The sequence below is a fragment of the Grammomys surdaster genome, unplaced genomic scaffold, assembly GCF_004785775.1.
Source record: "Grammomys surdaster isolate TR1022 unplaced genomic scaffold, NIH_TR_1.0 125704, whole genome shotgun sequence".
Lineage (NCBI taxonomy): Eukaryota > Metazoa > Chordata > Mammalia > Rodentia > Muridae > Grammomys > Grammomys surdaster.
The window spans coordinates 2,081,014-2,097,569 of NW_021620539.1; the positions used below are offsets into that span (position 1 = coordinate 2,081,014).

Consider the following 16,556-nt stretch of genomic DNA (forward strand, 5'->3'; position numbering starts at 1 on the left):
CTGTAATTCATCTGGCAGTCTAGCTTCTGGGTCCTCATATGAGCCTTACCAAATATTACTAGAAGAAAACTCGGTAGCAACAAATTTAAGTTGTTGCCATGGCAACAAACCAGAGAGGGTATGCTAATCCTAGAAAAGTCATGACAGCTATTACTTCCCATATTCCTGTTCTGATTAATGTATCTTTTCACCCCAGGAGAACACAGTCAACCTACTTCCAAAGTCTTGGTCAGCCCCATACTGGGAGGGACAGAGACCTTATAAAGGAAGTTGTTGGGTTTAGCTTGCTACACAATTGTGCTTTATTTATTTATTTATGTATTTATTTATTTATTTTTTAGTGTGGCCTCCTCTGTGGTATCAATTTCTATTGTCTTTCAAGACTGAGAGCTCAGCTCCCTAAGGAGGAGTCTGATTCTTCCATTTCAACCATTCATTCCTAGTACCCTGCTCTAGGGCTGATAGCAGAGATTTCCCACAGGACTATCAAATGGATTGATACATGAATGGATAGAACCCTGAGCAACTGTCCCAGCTCAAGGAGGCTGATGGGCTTCCTAGGATACTGGACCTTTTCTATAAGGACGAGAGCAACTCAGATCTGGGCATTGGGAACCCAGACAGCTGCTCCCTGAAATAGGTGGATTTCAGTTTGTCCTTGGCGGCTGAAGTTCTTGTCTAATATCATTGTGAACTGCTACCAGAATTAGATGCCTGGTATTCTGGATATCCACAGTTTACACTAATGGCTGGTTGTTTGGAACTCTGATTCCCTGTCCCTGGAGTGACCCTAAGGCTTGGCTGCAGATTCTACTTCAGCTCCTGGTTCTAATGGACCCTTCTTTGTCCATAGTCTCTGGCCTTGTGCTCTTTGAGTTAAGCCTCCAGGCCAAGCACATGGGAAATGTTCCTACCCCCAACCCCCACCCCCAGCCACGGGCTTATCTGGCCCACCAGTTCTGGAAACCAAGACCTGAAAATGATCATTTGCAAATTCCACAGAACACATATTTATTGAGTGATTAGAAAGCCATAGGCATTTCTAAATGTGTGTCCACAAACATTCTAAGTTTTTTGACTATGACAAGTGAGCTCTCAATCCAATCGATGTCCCCATAGTGCCAGAGGTATGAGGTTCTCAAGGAAGCCATGCAAGTCTGTTCTCAATTACAGTAGAGGGCTCCAGTCTCACTTAGGTCCTGTCGGGCTCCTGGAATTGGGGGTGAAGTGGCTCTGAAGAGGCTCCCAGCATTTGTAGTAGTTCTCATCCAAACAACCACAGGTCTTGAGTCCCCACTTGGTGACCGCCAAACTTAAGGAAGATTCAAACATAAATGCCTATAGAAAATACGATGGAGACAAGAAGAAAGAGGTAAGGTGATCAAAAAAACATGTTTAATTAGATGCCTAGAGAAGATATGGGTAGACAAAACATGGGACTTACGCTTATATGTACTGCCATGATGAAGAAAGGAAACCCAAGCCTTGGGTTCTGAATCTGGCCCAACCATAAGCAGATGAAGCTGTGTGCAAGGTTTCTATCTACTTAGGGCCCTGAGTTTCATCCTGTGGGGTAGAATTGGGCAGGTAGGACTAGCATCGCTCATAGCATTCTGGAAGCACTGTTATTTCCAAGGGCAGATCAGATGTGAGAGAATTCTGGGATCTTCTTCTTAAAGACCATCACTTGTGGTGATGTTCTTATATGTGTTGAAAGCACCAGACTTAGCACAAGATATCCCAAGACCAAATTCCCAGCACAAAGGACATGTATTTGCCCCAGAGAGACAAAGGGCATCAAATAAGAGATAAAGACAGTAGAGGGTGGACGAGGATGAAAAGGAGGGAACAAAAGAGAAGAGGAGGGGATATTTGCTCCAGAGGGACAAAGGACTGCCTTTGGATAGACAAGATGTGGTCCATAGGCAAATGCCAGTTTATAATGGGAAAGGGGGAAACTTTGTATTAAGATGCGTTCTTTAATTTGTATTGGGCATATTAATTATGTGAACAAAAATGGGGGGAAGGACTTTTGTTTGTTATACTTTGATAGGTGGACCTTGGTGGTCAGCCTCAGGAGAAGGAAGTGGCCAAATAAGGAAACAGAGCTTGGTGGCTGGCTTTAAGAAGGTAATCTAATGGCTTTTAGCAAGGAGGAGAAGGGTAAAAGGCAAAACCTGTTGGTGCCATGTTTGCCACGCTCGGGCCTGTTAGAGCTCTTCATGTGAGACATACTCTTTTTTCACAAAGGAAGAAGCAAAGCTCAGATCTGGGATATAGCTCGTCTATGGCGGTAAACGGTTGCAGATCTGAGCTCTGAGCTTCTTTAGGAGCCTGACCAAGAGCTCAGCTCAGAAAAGGGAAAGGGAGAGGAAATGGTGCATAAAGGAGCTGGTGCACACACCTCACTGCACTCTGAATGTCTCTGGTAAAAAGAAGCTGAAAAATATTCTGTGTATTTTATTTCAACTTCATATCAGTTGTTGATGTTTCTATCTATAGTGTCTCTTATAAAATAATAGGAACAATCCAAATCTTACAATTCTTTTTATTCTCATTAGGAAACCATTACGGACAGGCCAAAGGAAAAATTATGTAATTCTCCTGTGACACCACACAGAACACCTGCATTAATGCTTGGGGTGGATCTCAGAGACATTAATTTCCCTTTGTCTGTATCAGGGAGTCGTATGTCTTTGCCTGACTTCTATGACAGGCTTTGGAGCAGGGTTCTGGACGAGATGTGTGGTATAAAGCCCTCTTCACACATGAGGGCAAGGGTCACAGCCATTATGATTGTTATCTTCTGTTGACTGCTTCTTAAGAGCTTCTTCGCTGTGAGGCTGAGCTGTGAAGGGTCCTATGACATTAACTACTTCACACTGGATAAGGACAGGACAGATTGATCTGTGTCTAAGTTACATAACAGGACATGGTAAAGGAGACACAAAGTTAGGTCTAGGCATATGTGTGTATTTATGCATATGTGCGTATGTCTGTGTGTGAGTAGGCTTATGTGCATGCAGATGCCTGTGGAGGGTGCCCCCTTGATACTCTGGGCTTTCAGAAACGGAGTCTCCTACCATCCCAATCCTCTTCCCAGGACAGCTCCATCTCACTAGCAATCCAGGCCTTGGACATTACTCAGGTTCTTACTGTGTGTAAAAACATCCCTATGCCTCACTATTGTGAAACACCACTCTGTGGTAGCACGGCTTTGGAGACCTAAGGGTAATCCAGAAACAACTCGATGGTGGATTGTATACTTTCAAGGGCTGTCAGAGGCTACAGCCTGAGATTGGCAAACTGTGTCTCACAGAGATCTAGCTTCCTATAGATACTCTAAGCAGATCCTTGAGAGGAGTAACAGAGCCAGGGCTAAGGACATAGGAAGCCATGTCCCTTCCTCCATAAAAGCAGCTCTGGCTCTGGACTTGGACTGAAAGCACACCCCAGTGGACAGGTGGGCCACTAATGCCAGGGGGCGACAAGCCAGGCTTTGAGTTCAGCAGTTCTGTGTCATGAGTTTTAAACTTTGTGGCAGTGAAGGCATTTGTTTTAAAGTGTGAAGTAAGTTTGCATGATGGCTTAGCATAAAATTATTTCTTGCAGTCCAGTGTCTATTTCTAAGAATGCAAAAATAAATAAAAAAAAAAATAAAATCAAGTACTGCAGCCTACTGCAATTGTGTTCCGCCTCAGTGTTTACAGTCTGACACAAGAGGAATACAAAATAGGGTTTGAATCCCATCAGTGTCATCCCATGCCAAAAGAGAACAAAGAAATGAAAAAGCAGCTCAGAGTCGCTGCTCACAGGTCCCAGCTATGGAGAGGCAAAGGCCGCTTGACCCTCCCTGTCTCTAGAAACTGGCTGAAGGTGACATTCTGCCTCTTCTGGTATCATGGTCCTCAGGATTACTTCCCACACAGAATACTCTGAGATAGAACACACACACACACACACACACACACACACACACACACACACCTGGCTGCATTTAGATACTGCAAGACCCTTCAAAGCATATCAGTAATGTCTACTTGCATTTGAAGTTAGTGAACACTCCATAAGGAGTTACAGCTCACAGAATGTCCTCGGGCTGGATAGTGCACCCATTCTACAGATGGGAAAATGAAACATGGAGATGCTGCATAGGAACTGAGTTAGGATTCGAGCTGGTATTACTCTCAGTTCAAACTCTTTCTACATGGTCACACACGAAGTGTAGCATGTGCTGTATGTACTCATATGTATAACATGCGCGTGCAGACACAAGAGCCTCCTCACTCCATCTCAGTGACTTTGGAGAATAAAAACTAACTGCTTTTCTCTACAGAAGCTTGGGGATCCCAGAGGCAGCCCCTGAAGTATTAACTTGCTTACCATGGTGCCGTCAGCTATCCTCTCTGGCTCGAGTTTGGCCTTGCTGGCCTTCTCAAAGCAGTCTGCATCTGGGCCATGAGGGGTCATGGCACTGTGCAGGCTGCCGCCCCCTGGCAGGAATCCACCTTGCTTTGCCTCATAGTGACCTTTGATGAGTCCCATGAACTCACTCATGCAGTTCCCTGGGAAGGTAGAATCAGTATTATTTTTATTATCTAGGCAAGACCAATAAAAACATCAGTATCTCCTAAATAGCATCTCTTCTAGACCTTCATATTCCAAATTATCAAATACTCTACACTAGCACACGATTACACCACAGTTCTGGTTCCCAGTCTAGAAAGGGAAGCTGTGTGTGTCTGTGAACATAATGATACAGGACAAAGTTCCAGACTTACAGTGCATAATTATGTGATAATCAACTGATAGTTGGTCTCTGTGAACCATAGTTCATAAATATTCCTTATCATGACAGATAACTAAATCTGAACATGATAGAATCATATTCTTCCCTTCCCCTGGAACCCTAAGTCTGAACACTGGAAATGATCCTTGCTTCTGTGTCACACAGAAGACTTTTCTACCTCATTTCTTATGGATGACTCCTGGGGCCTGCTTGCATACCTTCAATGGATGGACATGCTCTACAGAGCAACCTATGCTCCTGAAAACCTCTCAGTGTTAGTTATTTAATTTTTTTATATTGAATGGACATGTTCACATAGCTTTCAAGAGTCACACCAAATCTGACAAAGCCCACCACGCTTCCATTCTTTTGGTATTTTGTTTCTATTGAAATAAAGCTCTTTATCAACATAGTAAAACCTTAAGAACAAGAAATGAAGGAATCTGACATATGGGCAATGCAGGTACCTTTCCAGTTCTGTCTATCCATTCATCTGTCTGTTTCCATCCACTCACTTTCCCATCCATCCACCTATTCACCCATATTCAAAATATATAATTAGACACCATTCTCACTCCTGTGGTGTACAAAGGAATAAGAGATAACCTGCTTAAAGTTGCTTATGCCTCTCCTGTGGGAAGACGGAACACTCAGAGCAAGTGACAATGCGGTGACAACCCTTGCAATGCCCTGCTTCCTTCCATGTGGAATGTAAGCCGGTACCCTGATGTTTCTATAACCAACTGAACAGCCACCCCTCCCTTCCCCCAACACAACACACTACTCCAGGCCCTACAAAGTAAACATGCAGTAACCCTGAGAAGTAAGTGAGGCCCCGATCATAGCCCCACCTGCATCTCATGAAGCAGATAAAGGAAAGTAAGCAAATGGGCGCCCTAAGAGTCTGCATTTTAAGGACAGTTCCACACATAGCTTTGATCTACAGTCACAATGCTTGCTGCAGTACATGTCACCAGGGTCACCTTCACAGCTTAATTTTAAGAAGAGAGCAAGATGAAATTTGGTTTTGATCTGAATGTGAATTTAGTTAGCAATGAGTTTGGTGAAGATATTCTACATCACTTTCGATATTTCAAAGGACAGTGGAAAGGTAGACTTTGCCTTTCTGATTAAACCTGGATCTTGTTGACTAAGGAGCATTAAAATGACTAGAGGCAATATTTCTACAGAAATAATTCCCCAATTCCCCTTAAAGTCACATCAAAGTAACAAAGATTTTGAGTATTGCTGAAGCAATATTTTTATATCTCCCGATAAAACTAATTTCTAACTTGGGGTTCTGTGCTTTTTTTTTTCCAAGTCAACTCAGGGTACCATTTCTTTATAAGATTTTATTTGGGGACGAGTCATTAAATGCATCATAGGAGGCAATTCACAAGGGTCACTCTACAGGCAGTCTGCAGTACACACAGAGATTAAGGAGTGGGTTGAGAGCTGGGAGCACAGTGGTGCTCTTATTGTTTCTCTTCCCAGGAGGGGAGACAAGCCCTTCACTACTGTTCTCAACATAGAGTCTGTAGACCTTCTGGGTCAGAAGCCTTTGGCTTCCTAGTTCAAAGTGCAGACACTCTGAGTTTCTACTTCAAAGCCAATGAATTAAACTCTGGGAGAGGGAAGTTCGAGAACAAACTTAAAAGAGAGAGGGTACTCTTGATGGTGACCTCAAAGGGGCAGGCTGGCTGTCACCTGACTGTGAAGTGGCCTTCTTTCATCCTGACAGTCTGAAGTCCCCACCCTCACAACCGCTTATGCTGTCTGTGAGGTGCAGCTGTACACCGTTAAGCTCTGGTACCTGGGAACTGTTACAGAGAAGAATCTAATATAAACAGAAGGTTCTGTAGTCAACTATGGAAAATGATTTGTTTTTTAAACCTTCCATCTGAAAATGCATGTTAGAATCTTCCAGCTGTCTATGCTCAAAATTGTAAAATTCTCCTGGAAGCAGAATTGTACCTTGACCTTCTTTAATTTGCACAATTAAAAATGTCAAACTCATTAAATACAGCTGCGATGCACCTTGTTCATTCTTGGTGATGTATTCACCGACTGAACCAATATTTCCAGATGTGCATTATGTACAGGCCATGGCACTAGCCATGCCAATTAGTGATCACATGTGTCTGCTTTGGCATCAGACAATCTGCAATTAAATCCTGACCCTGCACTTGACTAACTGTGAGACCTGGAGACCTGCTTACTCCCAGTGCCAGTCTCATCTTCTGGAAAACAGGAAGGGAGATACTTGATATTAGCTCTCTCTTGCTGCCGTTCTAAAACCTGAATAAATTAATACTTAAGAAAACTTAAGTATAATAATACTTAAGTATAATAGGGCCTTAGAAACTAGTCAACAATCATCAGTCATAATAATACAAATAAAAAAAATGATTTGTTTGAACTATCTTCTGTGCTGTGCTGGTGGCTGGTGAAGAAAAGCTATCGAATGGTTATACCATAAGTGAATTCTACCAATTCTATCAACTCTGCAACATCAACCTGTCAGCAAGATGTATGTGCCTACATGTGCAGTAGTGTCTTGACAATCACAGGGTAGCCAACTGCTCTCTAGATTTGAGGCCTGTGACATATAAAGGATCTTATGCTTGGTTTTGAAATTCTAATCCTTGGGAGGTCATAGGCCCTGGAAGGCAAATTACTACTGTTATTTAACTACATACTCATGATGTCAAATTTCCTTCTAAACATCCATCCTCATTTCTTAGACAGAAGCTACTTTCAACCTCACTCAAAGAAGCTTCCATTTGCAGTGGACACTGGTGAATTCAGTCTCATGGCTGCCCAAAATGAATTATGTATCATATCCACTCTAAGTGGATGTTGTAGAAAGAATGAAATAACATAAAACCTCGAAGACAGGGAGAAGGGCAGCAAACATCATTTCTAGGTCTACCACAGCCAACGTAGTTATGAACTCACAGAAGCTTTGATTATTGTGCAGGAACAGACTCTCCCCATGGTCAGTGATGGGTGGGGGAGGGGCTAACAGGAACTTTTCCTTTGCTGTTGACCCACAGGCCACTTATAGGGGATGCGAGGAAAGGGAGCCATCTATGATGGGCAGCCATTGTCTTTGGTGTGTACCAATTGGTGTACCCGCCAGACTTTAGTGAATAGTTTCAATCACAAGGCCATAGAGAAGGTCTTGGTCAAACTCAGAGGGACACAAACTAAACAAAAGGAAAGGGGTGTGGAAAGGGGCTCCATAGAGATGAAGGGAGAAGTACAGGGGATGGTCAAGATGGGACAGGGCAGGGGTGAAAGCAATCAGAATGCATTATATATCTCTATGTATGTGTATATATAAAATTTATATAAAGAATAAATTTAATTAATAACACCTCCATCCTCCAGAATAGTCTATCTCCCAGTTTAGATGGTAATTTTCTTTGTTTTGCCAAAATAATCAAAGAAAGAACATTTTACTTGTTCTTGACATAGATTTTTGTTTTTCCGAACAAACCAAAACACCTCTACACCCCACCCTTTAAAAAAAGATCTGAAATGTACTCTTCCTTCAGACTCTACCAACATGTCTGTCTCTCTTTAGACCCAGAAAAACGGGAGGCAGGTTTAGTCACTACATCCCCCTGCAGACTCTTAAAGCCCAATAGCAGGCTGAGAGGCAGGGTTTCAAATTCATGGCAGGGCAGGGGGTCCAAGAACTAGCTGGTCATTGCCCTCTGAGACTAGCTGCTTTGCAGGTTCTCATTTCTATGAATGTTCTGGTGAAAGAGAGACTTACTGTGGTAATAAGGAGGTCTGAAGGTTTTATCTGCCACCCCCCACCGAGGTGGGAAGATGACAAAATCAGCAATGGCCACTCCTGGTCGGACAGACTTGGCAGTCAGCACAGTGAAAATGGAAGGATCCTGTGAATACACAAGGGGAGATGGAATGTAGGACAGCATGGGAGGTGACTGAAGAATGACAGTGTGTCACCTGCACAGGAGGGTGTTTTCAAGTGACAGTTTCTGATTAAGTGACCCAGGTTCTGGCTTAGATATTTGGGCTCTGGTTGAGGTGCAGTAATCACTCCTGTGACTGTCTTCTTGCTGTGCTTGAAGCAAAATGCATTCACACCAGATAAGGGGACTGACAGCTGCATCTTTAGCCTGCCTGAGTCTATATCATGGTGCCCTATTATTACCCTTTGGCTCTGAGAGCCTGAGTCCTACTTGTACTCCCAGCCTGAGTGGCAGGGAGCTTGGCGATGCTCAGAGAATGCTGGGAAACAAACAAAACAGCATCGGCAGCCTGGTGTAGAGGAAGGCATGTTTCTTGGGAGGCAGAGCATCAGAGGTCATAGATGATGGCTGCGGGCAGGAAAAGTCTGAGAGCTGGCTAACTAATTCTGACTCTTGGTCGACTCCTTGATCAACACCTAGATTCTGAGTATTGCAGTTACATGGTGGTAATGCAGAGGAGGATGTGCTGAGGGACAAGATTATGTGTTTTCAAGAACTTTAGACTCCTAGACAGAAAACCCAAGATTCAATTTAATTGATAGCCCCGTTCACTTTCAGACATGGTGCTGACATCTGGAGATTCAAAGATTGGGAATCAATTCTCCACTCCTTTAACTTTAACTGGGGAAAGGAGAGAGTGGCTATTTTTTTTTTTCAAAATAACTCTCTGTTGAATTTGTTCCTTGACACTTTCCTACGTTTATATAGAGCATTCAGTCTATAGCAACCCTTCTCCCTGCCTCTACCCCTTCTCATCTCCTCTGACAGGATCAGGGAAAGCGTCAAAGAACTACTATGACTTGAACTAAATCTTTAAAAGTGAACAAAAGAAAGGAAGGGGAGGGTAGAAGAGAAAAGAGAACGATGGAGCAGGGATTTTATCAGAGGAAATAGAAAAGATACATAGAGACTTTGTAAAGCCAGGAGAAGGTTAAAGCCAGCGGTGCACTGAAGGATGAAGGAAGGGCAAGATGTGGTACTGGAGAAAGGAGCCCAGGGCCAGATGGAGAAGAGTATCAAATGCCACGCTTCAGAGCTCAGACCTAATCCTAAACCATGGGGAGCCTGCAAAGGTTTTCTAAAGCAATGGTGGGATAATCAGATCCGACTTTGGAGGGGAAATAACTACCACAGCAGTAAGGAAAAGATCGAATGTCTACACATTCAAACAAAAAAACAAAGCCAAAAACAAAACAAAACAAAAAATCAACCCAACCCTTCTTGCTGGGAGAGTTATCATCTTTTTCATCTGTCGGGGGAAATGGTCTGAGACTATTAAAAGAAAGAAAAGGTAAGAAGGCTCAAGCAGAGCTTTACCAACACCTCAGGGTGCTTCTTGATCATGCTTTGGGCTTGGCATCTTGATTTTCTTTTTTCCCCTTTGGTTTTATTAAGATTTGAGGTTGTTCAGAAAGGTAGTTTTGTCCCCCTAGAGATGAGCTGAATTGGCTCAGAGTAATCCTTCTATCTCTGATTCTCTGGCTTCTGCCCCAATTATCCCTCAGCTTGTGGGTTAAGTTAATCTATTATGAAGTCTACTGCAAAATGAAATTACCCTCGAGGTCTCTCAGAACTAGCACTTTATCAAGCATGTGGGCTTGTGGGAGCCTGTACCAGAGACCAGGGACCTATTTGTGGCCCCCTAATTGACTGAAAAATATGACCAAGTTCAAACATTAGGCTTTTTAAAAAATCAAGCATTCGACCTTTGAGTAACTTTAGAAGAGGGCTTCCTTACCCTTTGCTGCCAACCATGGCCACAAGCTGAGGCTGGTGAGCAGGTAGGCAGCCAGAGCAAGTCATGCCCCAGGTTGCAAGGTACCCAGACCGTCTCCAGACCTGTAAATTATTTTCCCTCCAGACTTCCTTATTATCATTAGCAGCTTTCCCTTTGCCCATGCACGAGAGTTGTGATTACTCTGGAGAAAAGTAAATTGGGTTGAGTATTTCTTGGCTTCCTCATTTGCCAAGTAATGTATTCCTTCACCAAAGGACACATGATCTGGTTCTGGGTGAGGCTTTACATGGATGACCTTGAAAACCTTAGATGTGCAAATGCCACAGGTATAAACTAGATCTCTCCCAATCAACGGTTATCCCATCCCCAGGTTCCCTGCATGGTCCGGACTTACCGCATGGTCAAAGGCCACCGCATTGATGACCATGAAATTCTCTAGGTTGTACTTGTAGGGTGTATAGTTTCCATGCCAGGCCACGACATTGAATGGAGAGACATCCTAATCACAGAATCGAGGAAAGCATGGTCTTAGAATGTAATGTTTTTGTATCTGTAAAGTTACAATACTTACTGATATAGCCCCTTTTATATGATATTGCTCTAAATTTAATCATAGCATCCTTTGGGAGAATCATAGCTCTTGATCTCTCTGTGGTTGCTTCATACACGTCTCCCAGGTCCTGGCTTTGCCACTAACCCTCTTTTCCAGTTCATAAGCTGCAGCTGTCCGTCTCATCCCACGAACAGAAGAAGCCTAGCACACTCATCAAGCAGTCCTTTTTCAATGTTTAACATAACTGGGGGAATCTGAAGAGGTCAGCAAGTCTCAAACAATCTGTTTCCTGGTATAGCACTTGCTGTGATATTTCTCCAGGGCTTTGCAGCCTAAAGGAACTTCTCCTAGACACTGTGTCTACTGTGAAGTTCAGGAAAGAAGATACCTCGCTCGAGGAGATCCAGCCTAAATGTTTGAGATGTCAGAATGACATTAACTCTTTTCTGGTTTTGTCTTGGGTAGGAGATCACTTTTATGCTTACAGGATTATGATCTTCCTCTAGGTGCTGTGCATCTAGTCAAGACTACGGATCAGTGCAGAATATTCTAAAGTGCAAGGTCCATAGCTGGTCAAAGCGCTCAGGGTTGAGTGCTCAGTCCTAGATAGGACATCTATATCAATCCCCAGCCAACCAGCCTAAGGCTCAAGGACCATCTTGAAAGAAGAAGAGGCAGAAAGAATGTAAGAGCTGGAATATGGGAAGGAATGCAGTGAAATGTTGTCTTCTACGCATGAGATGGCTAACGGACTCGTAGCAGCCGAGGTTGCTAGCATATGGTGTGCACAAGATCAAGTGAGCCAAAACTCTGGGATAAAAAGCATAGATGATTTTTAGGCCTCCAGGAACTGAAGATGTACCCCTGGTAGGATTTGTAGGATTTCCATGCTCCTGAGGATGGTCCTACACATGTAGGTAGCACTAACTATTGAAGTGAATATGAGAAGAGGAAGATGGGAAAATGGAGATGGATATGATCATATGTCATTGTATTTATGATAACCTCCAGAGTAAAGGGAAAAGACTTGAGGGAAGCAACTATCCACAAGGCACTGTTAGAGCTAAGAGGAATGCATAGAAGTGTTGAGATATCCGAGCAACAGGGGGAAAGCATTGGCATTCCCGGGCCTGAGAAATAAGAGGGGAAAATGTTTCCACAGGACTCCAGCAAGATCTACAACCATGAAAAAGCTACCTTTGTAAATGTTTATAGCTAGTTCACTGGAGAAACAAAGCTCTGATTTATAGTGTTTGCTGATATCTAGGGTGTGAATACTCTCAACTATATTTTATCTTTCTCTCCAACAATAAGTTTTTTTCTGGTAAGAGATATGTTGAGTGCCTTTTCTTAGGTACTGTGATCTGCTTTTGAGGCTATTCAGCAGGAGCTAGATCAGGTCAAAAGCACTGAAGAGAGAGAGAGAGAGAGAGAGAGAGAGATATGCCCTACTATCATCCCTTCTCCCGTTAATTTTCTTCAGGTTGAACCCAACAAAAGATAATAAACTGGGGAGCCAGGCCACTTTGTGGATAAATGCTCGCCCCCAAGGGCACAGACTAAGACAGAGAAGAATGGACCAGTGTGACCATCACAGGGCTCTATGGGAAGTCGAAAGCTGCTGCCTACTGACAAAATGGATGTTCTCTGTCAATTGTATGCATAATAATAATAATCTGGGGAACATACTTAAAATTCATGTAAATATCTACTTCTAATACCCCAGAGGTTATCGTTTTTGCCAGGTGAGACTATTAATATTGGCATGATCATTTTAAACAAGGCTGTCCAAAGGTTTCTAATACTAACGGTCCCCGAACAACTGTTGAGAAATCCTAGCCCAGAGAATATGAGGATGGCACGTTGCTGTTTGCTCCAGGGCTTAAGCAGAAGTTTCAGACTGGTTTGCCTTTGCTGGCTGGCATGGCCTTTTGGTGCTAGGCAAGGAAAATAATGAGTGCTAGGCTAATCCAGACAGCAAATCAGACAAACAAACAAAAAAAATTAAACAAATAATAGTAACAAGGGCTATTGGGTGCCATTTATCACATGCTTAACCTGTTCTGACATTATACACTCAATATGTTAAATAATGATACTTAGTAATAACCTATGATACACACATATAATCCTTTCTCTTGGGAGATAGAAGCAGAAAGATCAGGAATTCAAGGCCACTCTAGCTATAAAGTAAGTTCAAGGTCAGCCTGGGCTACATGAGACCTTGTCTCAAAAAATGAACGAAAGAAACATATAGTATTATAGCATAGATTATATATTGTATTATCCATTATTTTTCATGTGACAGCCTTACAGAAGGGACAGAATGTTATCATGTCTTAAAATTAATTTTTATTTTATTGCCTGTGATTTCATGTCTTCCGTTCACTAGGCCTCTCATATAACTGAAGCTAATCAACTAAATTCTTTTTGTTTTGTGTCAACAATCAATCATTTGCATCTGAAATAAGGTACTCATTGAGGAATATCAGTCTTGGCTTCTCCTTGGGGTGAGTCATCTTTTTCAGAGCATATTAGGAGGCCTCTATGTTTTGTTTCCCACGTCACTCTTAGAGACCCGCACAATGATAAATTTCCATTACTAGATGAGAAAGTGCACAACCTCCAGAATCAAACAGTCAGGGGTTTTAACCTTGGTTCTGCCCCTTAGCATCGTGAATTAATTATCACTGTTGGACCTGTTCCCATGACTATGTAATTTGCAGTACCTTAGTGTGCAATAAAGACAAAAGGATGTATGTAATGTACCTAAGGCTGGCCTTGGCTATCAACTGATGCTTCACAACTCCACACCCACTCCCTGGCTACCAACAATCTTACTGTACCTGTTTGGAAGCAAACAGCTTGCCCTGGTATTTATTAATCACAGTGTAGCCACTTGGCACTTGACGATCTTCATACCAGGCAACGGGGATCAAGAAATCTCGAGGATTGGCCAAGCCATTTGCTCCTAGAAAACACAGGAACCCAAACTCCATTTAGATATTTCCAAAGTCAAAGGAAAGATGCCCACAAAGGGGATCTTCTTCTGTGTCACAAGCCATTCCACAGACTACTTTCTTCACCAAAATCCTTGCTGGATTCCCAGTCAGGGCTATGGTGCAGTGCCTGCCCAGCATATGTGAGGTCCTAGGTTCGACCCCAAGTGCTACGGAATCTGTTGGACCTCAGTTTGGTAGGTTTGTAGGAAGATCCAAGAGACTTGGTTGAAAAAGAAAAATTTGAAAGTCCTCATGAGCAGTGTCATGTCCTGGAGCTGTGGGGTAGTTATGATTCATATGGTTTTTGTATGCATTACCTCATCACTAATCACATGATGGAAGGTAAAGAAAAGGGAGAGGAAGAGAGAGGAAGATCCAAGGAAACAGCAGATGTCTGTCCAAGGAAGTGCTGGGGGCTCTCCTACATCTCCTCAATCTCAATCTTATATAAAAAGGTTATAACTGTCCCAGGCAGGCCCCTGTCGGCTAGCCAGAACTCAAAAGCCAGAACTATAAAGCTACTGTCCAGCCTAAAAAAAAAAAAAAAAAAAATCTGCCTGCCATTCAGGGAGGAAGAACTGAGGACCTGCCTGCTTAGCTTTGTTCAGGAGTGAGTGTTCCCTCCAGAGAAAGGAAATAAATCAAAAGACAAAACATGAAAAAGCGTAAGTGCAAAAACATAATTTAACTCGGAGAGGAGAGGCCTGGGGAGTGTTTTATCATTTCCAGCTCCTGGGGTTAAAAAAAAAAAAGCCCCCAGCTGGTTAGTAAATTATATATATTTTCCAGAGGGTACATGCTCTGTGGAACCTGGAGGCTCTGCTGCCTGCACAGCAGCAGGAAGCTAGACCAAAGTGGGAAGAGTGGGTGGCAAGCAGGATGACAGACGGCCCACCATGGCTCCAGCTGCCTCTCTGCTGCCTCCCACCTCCTCCCACCTTCCTCTGAATATTTGGATCCCCAGGGGAGTGACCAGAAGGCACATGCTGGTCTGTCCTTGTTGCTCTGAAAAGCTGTTGACAGGGAAAGAATGAACTGGGAGGTATGGCCCAAGCTGAAACCAGGGGACAATTTCTTCAGCTCTCTCCGAGAGAGGCTTGAGAAAACGTGCTCCTAAGAACTTCCCTTCCCTCCTGAGTGTCCTGCCTTCAGCTGTAGGAAGTCTAGAGGCTGGGGGAGCTTGTCTGGAAATTTTAATCTACCTCACAGGGACTGTTGTTTCCAGCTCCCTCATAGAACGTAGCAATATGCTTGTTACTGTTAAGTGTGTGGATTTTGTGAAGTGTGCTCAGAAGGAATGTGATGTTCAAAGGGTGAATGCGATGTCACCCAGTCCAGTTCATATTTCCACAGTGATAGACTCCAGGCCATTTTTATGGCTGGAAACACACAGCTCATTTACTTAAGAAAGCATTACTCACAAAGCCGATTCTCATCTGCCTACATTTGCTTAAGCTGTTCCCTTTCCTCTACTTCTCTTTAATGTGCCATCAACAATCAATGGAATCTCAGGGCTGTGAAATGTAGCTCAGTCGGTAAAGTGCTTGTCTAGCAGGAAGCCCTGGGTTCAGTGTCCTGCACTGCATGGGTCTCGACATGGTAGTGAAACCTACAATCCCAGCACCCAGGAAGAAGTTCAAAGCTGTTCTTATCTATATAAAGAGTTAGAGGTCAGCCTGGGCTATAAGAGACTCTGACTTGAAAAAAAAAAAGAATTTAATCAAATCTCAAATCTTGTCTTTGCAAAAGCTTTTGAGTGTGTGTGTGTGTGTGTGTGTGTGTGTGTGAACTCCTTTGGCATCCCTTGTAACATAAACATCTAACCAGAAACCTAACCAGAAACCCAGTAAATATCTTTATTGCCATTGTTCTGCCTTATTGTTTTAGAGAAACTTATACTAGATCAGTTTGGGTCATTTTCTGTTGTTCATATACTCAGTAGGCAGGCACTTGGTCTAAGGAAGTTGTCTGGTGAGAGAAGCTAAAGTTTGAGTGTAAGAGCCAGGAAGAGATGGAAGGAGATGTATCTCAGGGAAGGCTTAGGGTGAAGATTTACCGATGGGTCCCAGGTCGGGTAACTCAAAGTGGACACCATAGACCTCTAGGATGTACCCCCTGGTCTCCTCGAAGACATCAACGCTGAATCGCATTCCTCTCTGGAGGACAGAAGCACAACATGCCCTCATAAATCATATTCTTGCAGTTATAAGCAGAAATAAAGTGCTCATATTTCCAAGTATGTTGTTCTAGGTGAGCAGATTAAAGATGGGTCACAAAGAAAAAAAAATCTAATTCCTAATCATACCAATAATTAGCGTCTTATTGGGTCCAGAGATAACAGCAGCCCCCAGTTAGTCAAAACTCAATGTATTTGTGAATACCTTCACCATCTCCTATCTCTGACATAGTCTTAAGCAGACTACAAACATTTAGGGAAAGGAAGTGGTAAACATTCTCTGCTTTGTGA

The 16,556-nt window shown here is 43.1% G+C and overlaps 1 protein-coding gene across 1 annotated transcript in view; it reads right to left on the minus strand.

Moving 5' to 3' along the window:
- Positions 1-986: 986 nt before the first annotated feature.
- Positions 987-16,556, minus strand: part of Hgd (homogentisate 1,2-dioxygenase) — a 48,009-nt gene continuing 32,439 nt past the window's right edge. The window contains exons 9-14 of the mRNA XM_028788166.1: positions 16,146-16,245; positions 13,934-14,058; positions 10,929-11,033; positions 8,574-8,700; positions 4,384-4,565; positions 987-1,338 (exon numbers count right to left, since the gene is read on the minus strand). Of these exons, the coding sequence (XP_028643999.1) occupies positions 1,189-1,338; positions 4,384-4,565; positions 8,574-8,700; positions 10,929-11,033; positions 13,934-14,058; positions 16,146-16,245 (789 nt within the window). The 3' untranslated portion in view covers positions 987-1,188. The remainder of the gene's footprint in view (positions 1,339-4,383; positions 4,566-8,573; positions 8,701-10,928; positions 11,034-13,933; positions 14,059-16,145; positions 16,246-16,556) is intronic.